The 19,848-nt window shown below is 41.8% G+C and overlaps 1 protein-coding gene across 1 annotated transcript in view; it reads left to right on the top strand.

Moving 5' to 3' along the window:
• Positions 1-10,942: 10,942 nt before the first annotated feature.
• spire2 (spire-type actin nucleation factor 2) overlaps positions 10,943-19,848 on the top strand; it is a 74,873-nt gene continuing 65,967 nt past the window's right edge. The window contains exons 1-2 of the mRNA XM_067998022.1: positions 10,943-11,301; positions 15,982-16,025. Of these exons, the coding sequence (XP_067854123.1) occupies positions 11,016-11,301; positions 15,982-16,025 (330 nt within the window). The 5' untranslated portion in view covers positions 10,943-11,015. The remainder of the gene's footprint in view (positions 11,302-15,981; positions 16,026-19,848) is intronic.

The raw sequence follows: 19,848 nt of genomic DNA, 5'->3' as shown, positions 1-19,848 counted from the left end.
TCCACCTCCCTGCAGTTATTCACTCCAGCTCTTAATAATGCAGCAATTTTTATCACAGTGTGCCTCCATTTGTAAACCACTTAAGTGCTTTGATTAGCAGTTCATTCTGCAACTCACAGTAACTTCAACCATTTTAATTTGGCTGCTGTGAGTAGTATACCTTTTGAATTTCCTCATTTACTGTTGAATCTCATTCAAGTTAGCAAATTGACAAATAAATATTTTGCAAAAAATAACTGAAACAGTATTTGCCTGGCAATTGGCAGCTTTAATCCTTTTTGTACACATTCTGCTAGTGCCTTCCATTCAAGTATTCTATGTATATTCAAGTGAATCATGGAATGGTTACAGCACAGAAGGAAGCCATTCGGCCCATTGAGTCTGTGCCGGCTCTTTCTATGAGCAATCCAGTTAGACCCATTCTCCCGCTCTTTCCCTGTAGCCCTGCAATTTGTTTCCCTTCAAGTATTTAGCCAATTTCTTTTTGAAAGCCACAATTGAATCTGCTTCCACCACACTTACAGGCAGCGTGTTCCAGATCATAACTACTTGCTGCGTAAAGAAGTTTTTCCTCATGTCGCCTTCGGTTCTTTTGCCAATCACCTTAAATCTGTGTCCTCTAGTTCTCAACCCTTCTGCCAATGGGAACAGTTTCTTTTTACTTTATCTAAATCTGTCATGATTTTTAACAATTCTATCAAATCTCCTCTCAAGCTTTTCTGCTCTAAGGAGAACAACCCCAACTTCTCCAGTCTATCCACATAACTGAAGTCCCTCATCCCTGGAACCATTCTAGTAAATCTTTTCTGCGCCCTATCGAAGGCCTTCACATCCTTCCTAAAGTGCAGTGCCCAGAACTGGACATAATACTGTGTCATTATGTACACCAAAAATATTTACAGATCATGTAAGTCAGTTGTTACTCCAGTGTTCTTGCATACTAATTATAGCTAATGTTTCCTCAAAGATATTTTGAACCTCTCATTTTTAAACTGGTCTGTATCATCATCTTTTAGTTACCAAGGATCCATTTAACATCCACTACAGTATACAGATTCCTTTGTGTATACAGATTCCCACTCTCTATACAGATTTTTACTGTCTAAACAGATTACCACTGTCTATATAAATTTCTGTTGTTTATACATACCTCTATACAGATTTCCACTATGTACTGCTTGAACCTGAACCTGAGGCTATGCCTGCATGCAAAAGAAATGAAAACTTTTTACCATCGTGGTAATGCAAATTCTATGCAGAGTTTATATTTCACCATTCCCTGGATTGGGCGCCCATCGTAGTCCATGTCGTATGTTTTTCCCTATTGAACCTACCTTTTTTTCCCAGGTTAAAATGTCTCTGTTCAAGGCTCATGGTCTACATTTTGCCTTCATTGATCACGAGCAGGACCTCAAACTTAAGAGGACTGATGGGACTACTTTAAAGATGAATTCCTTTTGCTTTTCTTGTGACCAAAAGTTATATATTTGAATGCTGGCTGCATGTTGGTTGGATCCACCCACCTAGATAATAATCCTAAATTTTCAGTTGCCTTGATCAATGGAGAGCCGCACAGAAGCGAGATGTTTCCACCTCAAATGAAGTGCAATCTTCAATCCAAATACAAAAGTGACAGCACTAGAAGAAATCCACCCTCCAGAATAGAATTTGCCATGGCAAGGGGAACTCGAAGAAGAGAAAATTTAACATAAAATAAAATTCATAATGATTGTCCATCTTTATTAGTATTGTGCTGATTCCTACATTTTTGTGGATTAAGCTGCTTTGATTACTTTGTGGAAATCTAGATACGAGACCAAGCGTAACATTTTTTTTTAGAGATAGTGAAGGTAAGAGAATAAAAACTAAGTGGGCACCCATGGGTCATGATTGGCAAAGATTCATTTGCTTCTAAATTGAAACATGCCACTTCCATAAATCACCTCACTACAAATCACACAGCAACTTAGAACTGATGGAGCTCACCACCTATGCGATGTGGAGACCAAGTACCAGCTACCACTCTGAAGTGAGCATTTTAAATTGGGTGTGTAGTTTGAAAACCAACTTGGAGTATCCAAACAGGTAATGAAATGTAAGTATGTTGTGAGCTTCACAGTATTAAACCTGGCAGCAGGAAGTGAGAACATTACAAGCTTTCCAATTATGCTTTGAATTATTTCCTGTTACATCTTCGTGTAGAAACTTAACCAGATTACATATTTGAAACATCAAAAATATTGCATTGTTTATGGCAGAATTGTATTCTGCTGCCATCTTGGGCAATGTTAGCCAACAGCACCTGCAGTAGTACCAGACAAAGCTATTCCTGCAATTATCGTACCTCCCCGCCTTCCATTATGGGGATACACATTCTTCTTCCACCCACAGAAAAGTTTGCTGGAATAAATTAAAGAAATATTTCCTAATGCGACGGTTGAGGTTAAAAATCTACAGAAAATCCTATAGAAACATAAAATGTTACAAAATAGAAACGGGGCCTTTCAGCCCATCAGTTCTGAAAATCCTATGTGTTACTTCACCAATGTCAAATGTTGGAATGGAAAAGGATAACTTGTTCTCACATTACTTTTTTCCTAGTTACTAGCTTTGAAATCCTGAAAGTATGATATAACAACAAATTCATGACCTCCAGTCTTACTCCTAATTTAATGAAATCTATTTATATATTTGCTGAACCAATTCCAAGTTGGACCATCTTTGTTCACGTTTTCAGTTAATGCTCGTTCAGATTCTATCTGTTACATTTGCTGGGTGAGGAGACCGATTGCATCAGTTCAGGAGAAATGTGGTGGAGCAAGTGAGAGAAGAGGAGCTTGGACGAAACCCAAAACCATAATTGTACATTTTATTATCTCTGATTAATGAATTTCCCCAGACAACACCCTAGGCTTTTCATGACTATTATCTTCAAACATGATACAATAATGTATAAGTGCTAAAAGTTTAACAGAATGAAAATAAGCCAAACCAAATATTTGCATTGACCCTTTACCTTCAAAATTTTAAACATATTGTAAAAATTGTGGCAGAAATGTTGATTTCCACTGCATTTTCAAATTTAAAGTAACCTCAAAAGGGGATGTTAATCATCTGTGGAAAAAGTCAGTGTGAATATTTTATGAAAGGAATTTTACCTGCAAAGCTAGCAAGCATTTTCTCATAAATGTATGTTTTTGCTGAAATTGTGTGCTAATCAAATTGAAGAATATTTGCTCTGGGGAATTGAACATTTCAATTGATTCTATACATCAAATGACCTTTTTAGAATACGACAAATATTTTTCACATATGTTTCTTCTATAATGTTGGCTCGGCTCAGTTGGTAACACATCACCTCCATGTCAGAAGGTTCTGAGTTCAAACTTCACTCCTGAACTTGAGCACGTCATCTGGGCTGACATTCCAGTGTAGTACTGAGGGAGTGCTGTATTGTCAAACTGAGATCTTGTCTGTCTATTCTGGTGGTTCAGATGAATGTTAAAAATCCCATGGTACTGTTCAAGGAAGAGCAGTGAGTTCTTTTGGTGTTCTGACAAACACTCCTCCCTCCACCAACACAACCAAAAAACAGGTTAACTGGCCGTTCACTTCATTGCTGTTTGTGGGATTTTGTGCACAAAATGGATGCTCTGTTTTTCCTAAAAAAAACCTATTGCACTTTATTGTATATGAAGCATTTAGAGAGGTTCCCGAAAGAAGCAAGGTGCTGTATAAATGCAAGCCTTTCTTTCTAAAATATAATAGCCAATAATGGACAGAATCTAATAAAGGATTTTTTTTAATTGCAGAAGAGTTTGACATTGCAAACAGTTTCTCCCTGGTGACAGATTTGCAGATGAATTTGTTGCTTTTGTACCTTAGTCAAGTCATTAACCGTGGTTGTTTTGGCCATGGTCCAATTGTAGCAGTTCTTTGTATTTCTGGGTTTGATCACTGATGAATAGTAATGCAGCAGAATACCTTTACAGATTTCTGCAAAATTGAATTTAAAAAACCCTAATGCAACACTATAATGCAGAATATCATAACGTGAGAAAAGAGATCAAATAAGGTACAATTCATCTTAATTAGGAGACTTTTGGAGGGGGAGGAAAGCCAGTTGGTGGACTATGGAGCATATAAGGATGCATTTATATACCAGCAATAGTGTCGGAGCGAAATGGTTTCCGTTGCACTGTGAAGTTAGTCTGCAAACAGAGATTGACAGAAGCGATCTGGGAGTGGATTGGACTGGAGCAACTGAAGTAAAACCCCAGGAGCTGGACATTGCAGGGTCAACGTTGACTTTTGCAGTTCAGTTTGAAAAGTAGAGCCAGGACACGCCTGGAGCTTTGTCAGCGAGGTGAAATTGAACATTTTACAAAAAGTCATTAAACAATTCGTTGCCCCTTAAGGATAATACATGAAATGTTTTCTACTGTTGGTAATTTTCACAAACTCTGGTGTACGTATGCCCTCTGACCATTAATGCAATCATGTCAAAAGTCTTCAAAGCTATTTAAACCCAGGAAGCTGTATTTTTTTAAAATTCATTCATGGAATGTGGGCGTCGCTGGCAAGGCCAGCATTTATTGCCCATCCCTAATTGCGCTTGAGCCACCTTCTTGAACCGCTGCAGTCCGTGTGGTGACGGTTCTCCCACTGTGCTGTTAGGAAGGGAGTTCCAGGATTTTGACACAGTGACGATGAAGGAACGGTGATATATTTCCAAGTCAGGATGGTGTGTGACTTGGACGGGAACGTGCAGGTGGTGGTGTTCCCATGTGCCTGCTGCCCTTGTCCTTCTAGGTGGTAGAGGTCGCGGGTTTGGGAGGTGCTGTCGAAGAAGCCGTGGCGAGTTGCTACAGTGCATCCTGTGGATGATACTGCAGCCACAGTGCACCGGTGAAGAGACTGAATGTTTAGGGTAGTGGATGGGGTGCCAATCAAGCGGGCTGCTTTGTCCTGGATGGTGTCGAGCTTCTTGAATGTTGTTGGAGCTGCACTCATCCAGGCAAGTGGAGAGTATTCCATCACACTCCTGACTTGTGCCTTGTAGATGGTGGATAGGCTTTGAGGACTCAGGAGGTGAGTCACTCGCCACAGAATACCCAGCCTCTGACCTGCTCTTGTAGTCACAATATTTAGGTGGCTGGTCCAGTTAAGTTTCTGGTCAATGGTGAACCCCAGGATGCTGATGGTGGGGGATTCGGCGATGGTAATGCCATTCAATGTCAAGGGGAGGTGGTTAGACTCTCTTGTTGGAGATGGTCATTGCCTAGCACTTGTCTGGTGCGAATGTTACTTGCCACTTATGAGCCCAAGCCTGGATGTTGTCCAGGTCTTGCTGCATGCGGGCTCAGACTGCTTCATTATTTGAGAAGTTGTGAATGGAACTGAACACTGCAATCACCAGCGAACATCCCCATTTCTGACCTTATGATGGAGGGAAGGTCATTGATGAAGCAGCTGAAGATGGTTGGGCCTAGGACACTGCCCTGAGGAACTCCTGCAGCAACATCCTGGGGCTGAGATGATTGGCCTCCAACAACCACTACCATCTTCCTTTGTGCTAGGTATGACTCCAGCCACTGGAGAGTTTTCCCCTGATTCCCATTGACTTCAATTTTACTAGGGCTCCTTGGTGCCACACTCGGTCAAATGCTGCCTTGATGTCAAGGGCAGTCGATCTCACCTAAACTCTGGAATTCAGCTCTTTTGTCCATGTTTGGATCAAGGTCTGGGGCCGAGTAGTCCTGACGGATCCCAAACTGAGCATCGGTGAGCAGGTTATTGGTGAGTAAGTGCCGCTTGATAGCACTGTTGACGACACCTTCCATCACTTTGCTGATGATTGAGAGTAGACTGATGGGCGGTAATTGGATGGATTGGATTTGTCCTGCTTTTTGTGGACAGGCCATACCTGTGTAATTTTCCACATTGTCGGGTAGATCCCAGTGTTGTAGCTGTACTGCAACAGTTTGGCTAGAGGCGCAGCTAGTTCTGGAGCACAAGTCTTCAGCACTACAGCCGTTGTATCTTTCACTCTTAAAGGGTAGTATGCAGTGCAAATACCGCATTTTCATCAGTGCCAAATTGTGTCACAATTTGCATGTGATCTTATCTGATTTGAAAATTGGAATTTGGACAGGACACATAAAGAAAGCCAAGAAGATACAATAAATACAGGTTAAACTCTGAAATAGGAGGGCTTAAAATCCAATCTATTGATGTAATACAGTTGAGTGTGGTGAACTTGCCCCTTTCCCCCAGTCGTAGTCACAGGAAGTCTAGCTTTGTTTGAGGATTAGGCCATAAATACTGAGGCTGTTAAATACACCCGTGGATGAATAGATCCCTCTTCAGCTCCACACGTACAATGTTTATTTTAAAAGGAAACAAAAGTGATTTATTGAAACTGATTCAAAAACATTCCATTGCACTAGTTTTATAACTAAACTGGCATGTATATTTAGTGACTTTTCAGAAAACATTCTGGAAGTCATCTCATTTTGCAGTGGTGAAAGTGATAGGTTTTGTTTGATATAAATAGCGATAGAAATGTGCTGGAGTCTCCCTAAACTCCAGTAGTTTCACTTCAGGTCTGTAGTTAGTGTGTGATTTTTGCTCCTTCTGAGAAGAACATTCTTGGAATGAGGAGGCAGAAAAGAGGAGGAACTGTTTGTATTTTCTTTGGTTGCTTATTAGTAAAGTAATCTTAGTCTTAATTCTACAATGTGAACATTGACTTAATTTTTTTTATTTTATGTTCAAAGATCTTTGTGGAGATAGTTTGTAAATAAAGGAATTTCCAGTTGACAAATGGTCAGGACTCCAGATTGAACATAGGTTATAGTATAATTTGTAAATTCATTTTTCCCTTTATCACTCATCTATAGTTTATTATTCTCTCTCTCTCATGATCTCTCTATCCCTCTATATCTCTAGCTCCCTGTCTCTCCGTACTGCACCACATTCCCTAACCAAGAGAGACATATAGACAACCTTCTGCCAAGACTCTGCCAGGTCAGATGAACGCAGAGATATATGGGAATGAGCTAGGCTAAATTGCCTTCTGATTTTTCTTGTCTCTGAGGAAGTATCTGATCTCCACTTGTCACCGTGGCTGACGGTGGAAACTTCCAGTGTAGCACAGCATGTTAGAGCACCAAAGCACTGTTCTTCATTTTTCCAAATCATTGCTTTTATACGATTTATGGTACATTGAATTGAATCACACTCTGGTGCATTGGAATTTGATTCCTAAACAAATTAACCATGCGGCATATCACAGCATGTGAAGAATATGTCGTAAGTTTTCATAATTGTGTTAAATTGTGAATTTGTTCATCTGGCATAATTTCGTATCCTGATGTGGTGGGAAACAGTAATCCTGCCATAATTAGCACCAACTTTTTAAACAGCATATGCAGAAATATGCAATCTTAAACTGGAGCGCTTATATATAGTAGCAGAATTTTATATTTAGTACCTTGTCAATATCAGCAAAACTATGTTTTGAATGTAAATGAAATGCAGTCCCTTAATTTTCACTGTGGGACAATAACTTTTCTTTTGCTGTATGCCACACACTGCCTGTAGTTCTTTATCCAGATAATTAATCTCAAAGCCACTGATGCAATTACTTTGAGATGCCCATTCACCTCCAGCGGTTCCCTAAGGTAAGACTTGACACAGTCCACTGAACCCTTTTCAGACAGTGAAGCTGGGATCAGCTTGATATAGAAATAGTGGGTAGATTATTAGGGCAGCACAAATCCAGACTAGGCTACATCTGACTGTTAATTATAGATACACAGGGATTTCAGAGATTGCAAAATGATGGCCTAGGCGAGAATGACACTGCACATGGTCATAAATATACTGCTATCAAATTTAATGTGTTGCTGCAGTATACCACCATAATGTTTCTCACAAACTGCTGTGTGTATTTGGTAAGGGCATAAATTTTGGCAGCATTGGTAATTATCTGACACAGCCAGACTTCCAAATATTAATCAACTGGGCACGAGTTGAGGTTTCTAAAAATGTTTCAAATAATCCACTTTTTCGACAGTCACTGTAGCTTTTATAAATGCATTGTGGATCTGACTTGCTGATGCTTAGTCTCCCTTTTGCCCCTCTATAATACAAAATACAAGATCAGTATACTGGAGCAAAAGAAAATTACGAAACAAAGCAAGTAAAGTGCAATTGACAGAACCTCAGAAAAAATACCCAGCGCTAAATTCAAATAAAAACAGAAAATGCTGGAAATACTCAGCAGGTCAGACAGCATCTGTGGAGAAAGAAACAGAGTTAACATTTCAGGTCGATGACCTTTCGTCAGAACTGGAAGAAGTTAAAGATTTAACAGTTTTTAAGCAAGTACAGAGCCAGGCAAAGTGGAGGAGGAAAGGAAAGAACAAAGGGGAAGGTCTGTGATAGGGTGGAGGGCAGGAGTGATTAAATGACAAAAGGGATGATGGTGCAAGGTAAGGAGGGTAGTAATGGGGCAAGTAAAGGAACAAAAGATGGGTCAAGAGCAGCTGTAAATGGCAGAACCATTACCAGCACCTGTTGTCCAAAAAAATGGGAGCAGTGGTTATAATCTGAAGTTATTGAAATCAATGTTGAGTCCAGAAGGTTGTAAAGTGCCTAATCGAAAGATGAGATGATGTTCCTCGAGCTTGCATTGAGCTTCATTGGAACAGTGTAAGAGGCCGAGGACAGAGAGGTCGGAGTGGGAGTGGGACGGGGAATTAAAATGGTAAGCGACCGGAAGCTCAGGGTCACACTTGCGGACTGAGTGGAGGTGTTCAGCAAAGTGATCACCCAGTCTGCATTTGGTCTCCCCAATGTAGAGGAGACCGCATCATGAGCAGCAAATACATCATACTAAATTGAAAGAAATAAAAAAAATCACTGTTTCACATGGAAGGAGTGTTTGGAACCCTGGATGGTGGGAAGGGAGAGGTGAAAGGGCATTTGTTGCATCTCCTGTGCTCGCACAGGAAGGTGCCGTGGGAAGGAGACCGGGTGTCACGGAGGGAGCAGTCCCTTCGGAATGCTGAAAGGGGTGGGGAAGATGTGTTTGGTGGTGGCAGAAATGGCGGAGGATGATATGTTGAATGTGGAGACTGGTGGGGTGGAAGGTGAGGACAAGGGGAACCCTATCGTGGTTCTGGGAGGGAGGGGAGGGGAAGGGGTGAGGGCAGGTGCAGGAAATGGGATGGATATGGTCGAGGGCCTTGTCAGCCACAGTGGAGGGGAATCCTCGGTTGAGGAAAAAGGATGACATTTCGGGAGCACTGGTGTGGAAGGTGGCATCGTCGGAACAGATGAGTCAGAGAAACTGGGAGAATGGAATAGAGCCCTTACAGGAAGCGGCATGGGAGCAAGTGTAATCAAGGTGGGAGTCGGTGGGCTTATAGTAGATATTGGTTGACCCCAGAAATGAAGATAGAGAAATCGAGGAAGGAAAGAATAGGAGATGGACCATGTGAAGGCAAGGGAAGGATGGAAATTGGAAACAAAGTTGATGAAATTTTCCAGTTCAGGGCGAGAGCAAGAAACGGCACCGATACAGTCATCAATGTACCAGAAAAAGAAGTGAGGGAGGGGGCCTGGGTCGGACTGGAACAAAAAATGTTCCACGTATCCCGCAAAAAGACAGGCATGGCTAGGACCCATACGGGTTCCCACAGCGACACCTTTTATTTGGAGGAAGTGAGTAGAGTCAAAGGAGAAGTTGTTCAACATAAGAACAAGTTCAGCCAGGCAGAGGAGTGTGGTGACGGGTGGGGACTGATTGGACCTCCATTCAAGGAAGAAGCGGAGAGCCCACAGGCCCTCCTGATGGGGATGGAGGTGTAGAGGGACTGGACGTCCATGGTGAAAGGGAGACGGTTTGGGCCGGGAAACTGTTGCGGAGGGGTCGGAAGAGCCACAGATGTAGGTCAGAAGAGACTGGACTAGGGGATTAAAAAAGAGTTGAGATAGGAAGAAATAAGTTCCGTGGGACAAGAACAGGCTGAAATGATGGGTCTACCGGGGCAATCCTGTTTGTGGATCTTGGGAAGGAGGTAGAAGCGGTGTTGAGGGACGCATTGAGCACTAAACTCAACTAGCTTCTACTCTCCACCACTGAGGATACACACTGCCTTTGTAATATACTTATTTACCTACCTGATTGGTTCATGCACACTATAGGTCAAATAACAATGGGTAATCTCTCTTCCCATAAAGTAAAATCAAAGTATTAAACAAACTTATTTCAGTATGGGTACAATGTTCTACAATTTGCCGGATCCTCTCAAGTAGCAGACTAGACATCACAAAATAACAACCAAATTATTGAGTGAACCAAACAGAAATGTCAAAGAATCACTACTTTATATTCTATTTTGTCTATCGTACGGTATCTGTTAGTCATCCTTGGCTAGGAACCCAAGATTGTAAGCCGTATATCCTGCAGATGTGTAGTAAATGAATAATAGATGGTCGGGCTGTGGAGGCAGGCTGATGGAATCAAAGGAGCCTGGCGTTGGCAGTGTTGAAGTATGGGATCATTCTCGCCAGTGAAATACAAACACATTTCACTCTCCCTTCTTGGGTATTGCTCTGTATTTTGCCGTGGATTATTAGGGAAACCGCATATATTTACAATATTGTATACCGAGCAGCAACCCATACATTAAGCCTGTGGGCGAACATTTATGGTGAGTCCAGCAGTCAATACCCGGTTTGCGGGATACTTTCCAAAAGCTGCAATTTATTCAAACCTGAGCCGCCTGTCTCGGTCTGTCTCTGATTTTGTTTTCTCCTCTGGCTTCTCTCCTCCCATTTGGCTGTGTGTTTAGGAGGCTGGGCTGGGACTGGGACTGGCCCCGAAGCAGGGCGATCACATGGTGCCGGCTGATTGACACCGGAGCTGCGGACTCGGACAGGGACTCGCTGTTATGGAAACCTGGAGAAACGCTGGCAAGTAGAAATGAGAACCCGAAGGAGAAATGGCCAGGTCGGGCAGTGATGGAGAACCTCAGCAGCAAGTAGCCGGGTACGGCGATGTGTTGGAGCCGCAGGTTTTATCCCTGGATGAGATCCTGAGAGCCTACGAGCAGCCGATCAATGAAGAGCAAGCCTGGGCGGTGTGTTACCAATGCTGCCGCTCGTTACACAGAGACTGGCCCCAGGAGCAGGTGCGCATCGGCCGCGTCAGGGAGCTGGCAACCATCCTGCTGCATCAGGATGGCACTGTCTCTCTCTGCGGGGAGGCGAAGAGGCCACCGATTACAGGTAAGAGGCAAGACAGTACTGTCGCATCAACAGTTACAGCAGCAGGCAACCCAACCATATCGACCCATAAGTTTCTAGTCTTATCACTTTAACACCAGCCTTGTCCCATCACAGTTACAACCATATCCCATCGTCCACAGAGAAGCTAGCCATACCAGAATTACAGCTAGCCATGTCCCATATACCACAGAGAAGTTGCCATCTCACAATTACAGCTCGCCATGTCCCATGTCAAACACAGATACTTGTGATCTCACAACTACAGCTCAGTTTGTAGTTTCATTAGCAGTTAGCCAGTTAGCAGCAGCTCTTCCTGAGCTGTAGATAATTACTGAATCATTGCACGAATGAAATGAACACCTAGCACAACACTTTACAAAACTCAAGATTATTTAAATCTCGGGAAGAGAATGAATGAAAAGTCATGTCTTACAATCCATTTCCTTAATTAGCCAACCTATTTTTTTGCAATAATACAGGATATGAATGTTTGATATCAATTTGTTTCAATCTCGTCAAGGTCACTTATTGGTTTCATGTTTTAAGGGATGCTTTTTAGAATACTCTGGCAGAGCAATTGTCCAGTACTTGTTCTGAAGCAAGTTTGCCAGATTAGATCCAGGGAAGAACTTGTTACACAGAATTTAAGAGCTGTCTTAATCCAGTCATGGAGTCCACATAATATTTCTGAATGTCACCTGAACTTGTTGAATGGATTACAGTTCCCTTTCATTTATTTGTTAATATTGATAACACATAGTTTTGGAGTTCAGTGCGTGAGCATAAAATAATGGATCTTATTACTTTAATGGTTCTAGCTAGACTTAATATTTTAGCACAAGAATTCTGTGCTGCCAAATGCAGCCTGGATGCTTATTTGTTCACACATTTAACTTAAATTCTGTACTTATTTCCTCTCCCCTCCTATTCTGCTGAGTTCCCAATCTCAACTGCTGCTGGTACAGTGCCAAGTAGAAACAACAACTCATGGGTGTAAAGAAAATCCCAGGGCCACTGCCATGTCCATCTCGCAGCCAGTTCAAGAGTGCTATTGGCAGAGAACTGAGCATGAGTTGCTTGCCTTTTATTAACTGTAGCTGGTGCCTTACCTCCAGAAGTTACACAGGAGGACAATCAGTAGATTCATACCTGTACAAAATTACAAAACAAAATTTACTTGCATTCCATACAACTCTCAATCTACTTTATTTTGGTATCTTACAGCACTCATTCCCACCCTGCCACTTGCTTCATGGAATTTCAGTGTTACAAACAGTGCCTGGCAATGAATTTAAAAGGAAAGAAAGTTATGTTGTTTATGGCGTGATGCAGAGCCAAATATTGAAAGAAGTTCCATGACTGGTGTATTGAGTATTGGTTGGAATTAAGTTAGCCTTGGTGAATTTAGTACTTAAGGGATTTTCAAAATTCTGCCCAGTCACCTCCAGGGAGAAGAAGAGGAAGTTCACTTATAATGGAAGAATATTCAGGTTTCCTCTGCTCTTGTATATAACATTTGTATTTTATAAATTTATGTTTTAAAATGGTATATGGACTTCATATACTTTGCATAAACAAGATATGCAAAGGGGAACTGTGAAATTATCAGTTGTTGTAATAACGTGGCAGTCTTGTTAACACACAAGTGACAAAACCAGTTAATCCACTGTTCTTTAATCCAAGTCCCCTTTAGGGAACAGGTACTGCAGCTATATATCTTTATGTTTCTCTTGTATGAGTCAAAGTTCACTGTCCACCTGTTTTTCAAGTTCATCTGGGAGGTGTCTCTAATCATGGAGAAATTCCTATTTTGTACACAAACTGTCTTTTTGCTAGAATTATCAACAGGAGGAATGTTGCTGTCAATTGTTCATATCTATTGTGTGATGTTTGAGTTAGTAAATCATGTGAAAGTATCACATTACAAAGGTGGACATCCACCATTATAATATTAAATAGGGTTCACAGTTTGGTATATTTTATTAAAATAAGATTTATATACGTGCACAGAGCTTATCTATTAAATCAGTTACATACATACAAAGAAGTATTTGTAAGCACATACAGAAATTTGTAGGAATCGTTAAAGGACTGTTTATCAGGCTTTGAGCTGTTTTGTCAACTTAAGTGGGGTTTTTGCGAGGAATAGAAAAGTTATCACAATGAGAGCTCTCTAATGGTAGCTCACAGTATGTGGGAAAATTAAGTAGCAATCGGCAAAAGGTTTGCATTTGATGACCCATCTCTTCTCAATAAGGTTAAAATTTTGAAAATTACTTTTAATTCTGTTTTATGGACAGCATTACTGAACTCCATCAATTATGGAAGGTTGTGATGTGCCTTGTTGAACTGATTTGACTATACTGATTTGTTTTGACTTAATTTCTATGCAATTCTTGATGTAGTTTTGTGGATTAAGTGGACTAAACGCTTTGTCCTCAGTTGTTTTTTTTAATTCATTGTCGGGATGTGAGCATTGCCAGCATTTATTGCCCATCCCTAGTTGTCCTGAGAAGGCGGTGGGTCGCATTCTTGAACCGCTGGTAGCAGTTTGATATAACTGAGTGGCTTCCTAGACCAGTTAGGAGTCAACCACATCACTGGGAATGGAGTCACATAGGCCAGGCAGGGGAAGGACGGCAGGCTTCCTTCCCTAAACGATATTAGTGAACCAATTGAGTTTTAAAAATTAAAAACTATGATATGTCTTCAAATAATATAACTATAATTGTAAGACAACAAATTAAAATTTGTCTGATTTCTGCTGATATCCCTAGCATCAAAAGAGCAGATTGCAAGTAGAACTTCTGCTGTAAACCAGTAAACTGGTGCTTTGTAACAGTTATTCCAAACTTTTAACCTGTTGTTCAAAATTGATGTCACAAGAGTCCTGGATCTTTCTGCACAACAGCTATCAATGAATTTAGAGGCATCTTCTAAATAATGGTGGTAGCTTCATGATTCACTTTTGAAAACAACAGTATTTGGACTCTAGAGAAACAATATGTGTGAGAAGCTGAATTACATTATTGTACTTGTAATCTGAATTAGAATGCAATAAACATATAAACAAAACTTAATGAGGATAACAGGAAAAAAATGGTTTATTCCACTTGTGAGGAAGACCTCATGACTGTCACCCCTCAGTCAAAATAGCTTTCTCATTTGTGGAGTAAACTGTATATCCCAGTCTTCCCTACTAATTATCCTCCACTTAGGGTTGTTTATGTGGACCAGTTTAAAACAGCAACTTTATATTCCATCAAAATACTGTGAAAACAAATCTTTGCAAGAAGTCTGTGCTTGGATCAAGTTAGCAATCTTGGATTGATGAGCACTTGAAACATTTACTGCAATGTGAGCCAACAGCTTTGAATTTAATTCCAGCAAAACCTGTTTTCCTACAATACACCACACATTCTTGGGAGCATTCTATAAAAGAAATTGTCAGCTATTATATTGTTTTACACTAGGACAAACATTGTAATGTTTATCCATTGAACAGTATAAACATTGGTCCCAAGTCATTGCAGTGTTTCACAAACTTTATGAAGTAGAACTTGTTTAAAATATATTTTTGGCCAATGTGGTTGGACTACCGAGCCTCCACTGCACAATTATGAAACCCTTGGCTTGAATCCTGCATGTAGTTAGCTGAAATGCAGTCACGTGTTCAAGGATAGCTAGTTTTTGTCATTGACCACTGTTCAGTTAGAAGAATTAAAAGGATACTCTGAAATAACTCCTTTTAACCAGCCTTACCCTCAACCATTTCTGTATTTAAAAAAATGAAGAGGAATTGTGGAACATGATTTATATCCTGCAACCAGACTGACCAGACAATTCATGAGAAACAAAGTCATGCGTTTTATATAGTCAGAGTGGAATGTAAATCATATTCCATGGTTCTTCATGTAATCTGTTCATACTACAAAATGCTAAAAATTAAATGTTGATTGTAATTTAGGAACCAGTTGATGAGCAAGTTGTAGACTCTTTCTGTTGAATTCATTGATTTTTTAAATTGCCATCTGGAGAACATTGAAATATTCAGTCGATTCCACTTGAAGTATGAAGCTAACCATTCATTGTGAGAACGCCCCTAAGTGTAGCTTGACTAAGAAATGGCAAAAATCATCCAGCAAAGGTAAGTCATTGCTGGCGTCCAGGCTGGACTTTGAACTCCTAATCATTGCCAGTGTCAGTGCTCAGCTTGATCACTTGTATATTTGTGTTTTTAATGTTTGTTAATTTTCCTCAAAGACTTGTTGTCATGTAAAATAAACCTGTTATATTTTCTGCTTTATTAAAAACTGGCATATTTTGGCTTTTCTGCTTACTTTGGATCATTATGGAATAAAGCTTTCCTCAACTGTTCCAGCTTGAAATGGATAAATACTTTAGGCAGGGAGCTCTTGGTAAATGTTACGATATTTTAAGAACAGAAAAATAATGGGACAGGGAGAATATGACTACCATGGATTTGAGAATTTTATGTGATCTTGGAACGTTAGATGGAACATCTTGTCTGCTTACAGTGAAGTTATAGATCTAGTAAAAGCACTAGTTGACAAAAAGTTAATAAAAACATTAAAGTATAACTTTTATTTGAATTGTTGTAATGAAATATGTCCCCTAGGAATTGTTGGTCTTGGTAACCTATTTATTTTTTCATTTCAGATTCAACGGAGAAGATTTCCCCTCCACTATGTACAGAAGGACAGGTATGTGTCTGTCAGTTAGAGTAATTCAGAGATTCATATTACCTTTTGTTCACGTAACAGAAATATTCAATTTCATGGATCGGTTATTTAGAATAGATTGCAATAGAAACTGAACAATATAGTTTGATAGCTATTACTTGACAGATGAACAATTTAAGACATAGCTATTAGATGTGTGGCAACAGAATATATGTCTTAATTGGACAACTTTGGTTATATATAAAAGTCACTAGGACCTTCAGAAGCTTGGGAGGTCCCAATTGTGTGTTTTTTGTTTTTACCCTATGCTGCGCTCTTCCTCACCTGAAAGTATTGACTTCTGCTGTGTACAGTTCCGTGGACATTGGGCAGCCTCCAGTATCTCACCCAAATGACCATTGTCCATGTGTAAGCCCAAACGATGAATGCTATACGATTATTCAATCATGTGGAGGAAGGCATCACATAGCAGCCCAATCCTGTACTCCCTGGTATCCACACGAGTGCATTTTTCAGCAGAAGTTACTTGATAGTTAGTTGTGCCATCGCTACTGCCAATCTAGCTGAGATCACCTAATTCATTGCAGAACCTCAAACCTACTGGTCTATATGGATTAGAACTATGGACACTAATTTCTGTCTACTGGTGTAAGCCAGTTCAGTAGGTGTCAGCCTTGGCTCAATGCTTGCACTTTTGCCTCTGAGTCAGAAAGTCATGGGTTCAAGTCAGAGACTTTGAACACATAATCTATGCTGATAGTGCAGCATTCCCTCAGTACTGCACTGAACTATCAGAGATGCCACTTTTTAGATGAGGCACTAAACCAAGGGCCCAGCTGCCTTTTCGGGTGGATGTAAGAGATCCTATTCAAGGAAGAACCGGAGAGTTCTGGTGTCCTCGACAACATTTATCCCTCAACCAACATTATCAAAAAATTTTGTCTGGTCATTTATCTCATTGTTGTTTGTGAGATTGTACTGTGTGCAAATTGACTGCCATGTTTACCTACATTACAGTAAAAGTATTGAATTGGCTGTGGAGCGCTTTGGGATGTCATGAAAAGCAGTATATAAATGCAAGTTTGTTCGTTCATTCTTTCTTGAAATGGTTAAGAACTGGTATAAATCTTGCCAGAGTGGTAATGTGCTAATAGCACTCAATTTTTGTTGTTCAGCTCATTTGCAGGTGAAACTAAAAGGGATATTGAAAATTAAAGGGAAGTGGTAGAATAGGGAAACAATTATTAACAGCCTTTGGCTCATTAGCAGACTTTCCCAGACTGAAAGGGGGAGAGGGCTCAGAAGTGACAAGCAAACATAAGGGTGAGAAATTCTAATATGCAACCATGGGCTCGATTTTCAAATGAACGTCCAGGTGCGTTGGGGGCGGGGAGGCATTCATTTGAAAATTAATGCTGGTAGGATGATATTTAAAGAAGCAAATGTACCTCATTGAGTCACAATAAGAATAAAATCGGACGGACCACCCGGCATCAGACCACTAGGCACCGGACACGACAAAGGCAAACCAAGCCCAGACGACCCTGCAAAGTCCTCCTCACTAACATCTGGGGACTTGTGCCAAAATTGGGAGAGCTGTCCCACAGACTAGTCAAGCAACAGCCTGACATAGCCATACTCACAGAATCATACCTTTCAGCCAACATCCCAGACTCTTCCATCACCATCCCTGGGTATGCCCTGTCCCACCGGCAGGACAGACCCACCAGAGGTGGCGGTACAGTGATATACAGTCAGGAGGGAGTGGCCCTGGGAGTCCTCAACATTGACTCTGGACCCCCTGAAATCTCATGGCATCAGGTCAAACATGGGCAAGGAAACCTCCTGCTGATTACCACCTACCGTCCTCCCTCAGCTGATGAATCAGTCCTCCTCCATGTTGAACACCACTTGGAGGAAGCACTGAGGGTAGCAAGGGCACAGAATGTACTCTGGGTGGGGGACTTCAATGTCCATCACCAAGAGTGGCTCGGTAGCACCACTACTGACCGAGCTGGCCGAGTCCTGAAGGACATAGCTGCCAGACTGGGCCTGCGGCAGGTGGTGAGCAAACCAACACGAGGGAAAAACTTACTTGACCTCGTCCTCACCAATCCACCTGTTGCAAATGCATCTGTCCATGACAGTATCAGTAGGAGTGACCACCGCACAGTCCTTGTGGAGACTAAGTCCCGTCTTCGCACTGAGGACACCATCCAACGTGTTGTGTGGCACTACCACCGTGCTAAATAGGATAGATTCAGAACAGATCTAGCAGCACAAAACTGGGCATCCATGAGGCGCTGTGGGCCATCAGCAACAGCAGAATTGTATTCTAGCACAATCTGTAACCTCATGGTCCGGCATATTCCTCACTCTACCATTACCAACAAGCCAGGGGATCAACCCTGGTTCATTGAGGAGTGTAGAAGAGCATGCCAGGAGCAGCACCAGGCATACCTAAAAATGAGCTGCCAACCTGGTGAAGCTACAACACAGGACTACATGCATGCTAAACAGCGGAAGCAACATGCTATAGACAGAGCTAAGCGATTCCACAACCAACGGATCAGATCAAAGCTCTGCAGTCCTGCCACATCCAGTCGTGAATGGTGTTGGTCAATTAAACAACTAACGGGAGGAGGAGGCTCTGTAAACATCCCCATCCTCAATGATGGCGGAGTTCAACACGTGAGTGCAAAAGACAAGGCTGAAGCGTGTGCAACCATCTTCAGCCAGAAGTGCCGAGTGGATGATCCATCTCGGCCTCCTCCCAATATCCCCGCAATCACAGAAGCCAGTCTTCAGCCAATTCGATTCACTCCATGTGATATCCAGAAACGGCTGAGTGCACCGGATACAGCAAAGGCTATGGGCCCCAACAACATCCCGGCTGTAGTGCTGAAGACTTGTGCTCCAGAACTAGCTGCGCCTCCAGCCAAGCTGTTCCAGTACAGCTACAACACTGGGATCTACCCGACAATGTGGAAAATTGCCCAGGTATGTCCTGTCCACAAAAAGCAGGACAAATCCAATCCGGCCAATTACCGCCCCATCAGTCTACTCTCAATCATCAGCAAAGTGATGGAAGGTGTCGTCGACAGTGCTATCAAGCGGCACTTACTCACCAATAACCTGCTCACTGATGCTCAGTTTGGGTTCCACCAGGACCACTCGGCTCCAGACCTCATTACAGCCTTGGTCCAAACATGGACAAAAGAGCTGAATTCCAGAGGTGAGGTGAGAGTGACTGCCCTTGACATCAAGGCAGCATTTGACCGAGTGTGTCACCAAGGAGCCCTAGTAAAATTGAAGTCAATGGGAATCAGGGGAAAACTTTCCAGTGGCTGAAGTCATACCTAGCACAAAGGAAGATGGTAGTGGTTGTTGGAGGCCAATCATCTCAGCCCAGGACATTGCTGCAGGAGTTCCTCAGGGCAGTGTCCTAGGCCCAACCATCTTCAGCTGCTTCATCAATGACCTTCCCTCCATTATAAGGTCAGAAATGGGGATGTTCGCTGATGATTGCACAGTGTTCAGTTCCATTCGCAACGCCTCAAATAATGAATCAGTCTGAGCCCGCATGCAGCAAGACCTGATCAACATCCAGGCTTGGGCTCATAAGTGGCAAGTAACATTCGCACCAGACAAGTGCCAGGCAATGACCATCTCCAACAAGAGAGTCTAACCACCTCCCCTTGACATTCAACGGCATTACCATCGCCGAATCCCCCACCATCAACATCGGGGGGTCACCATTGACCAGAAACTTAACTGGACCAGCCATATAAATACTGTGGCTACAAGAGCAGGTCAGAGGCTGGGTATTCTGCGGCGAGTGACT

This window comes from Heptranchias perlo, chromosome 16 (genome assembly GCF_035084215.1).
Source record: "Heptranchias perlo isolate sHepPer1 chromosome 16, sHepPer1.hap1, whole genome shotgun sequence".
NCBI lineage: Eukaryota > Metazoa > Chordata > Chondrichthyes > Hexanchiformes > Hexanchidae > Heptranchias > Heptranchias perlo.
The sequence above is the reverse complement of the archived record's forward strand: the minus strand, read 5'-3'. Positions and strand labels throughout refer to the sequence as shown.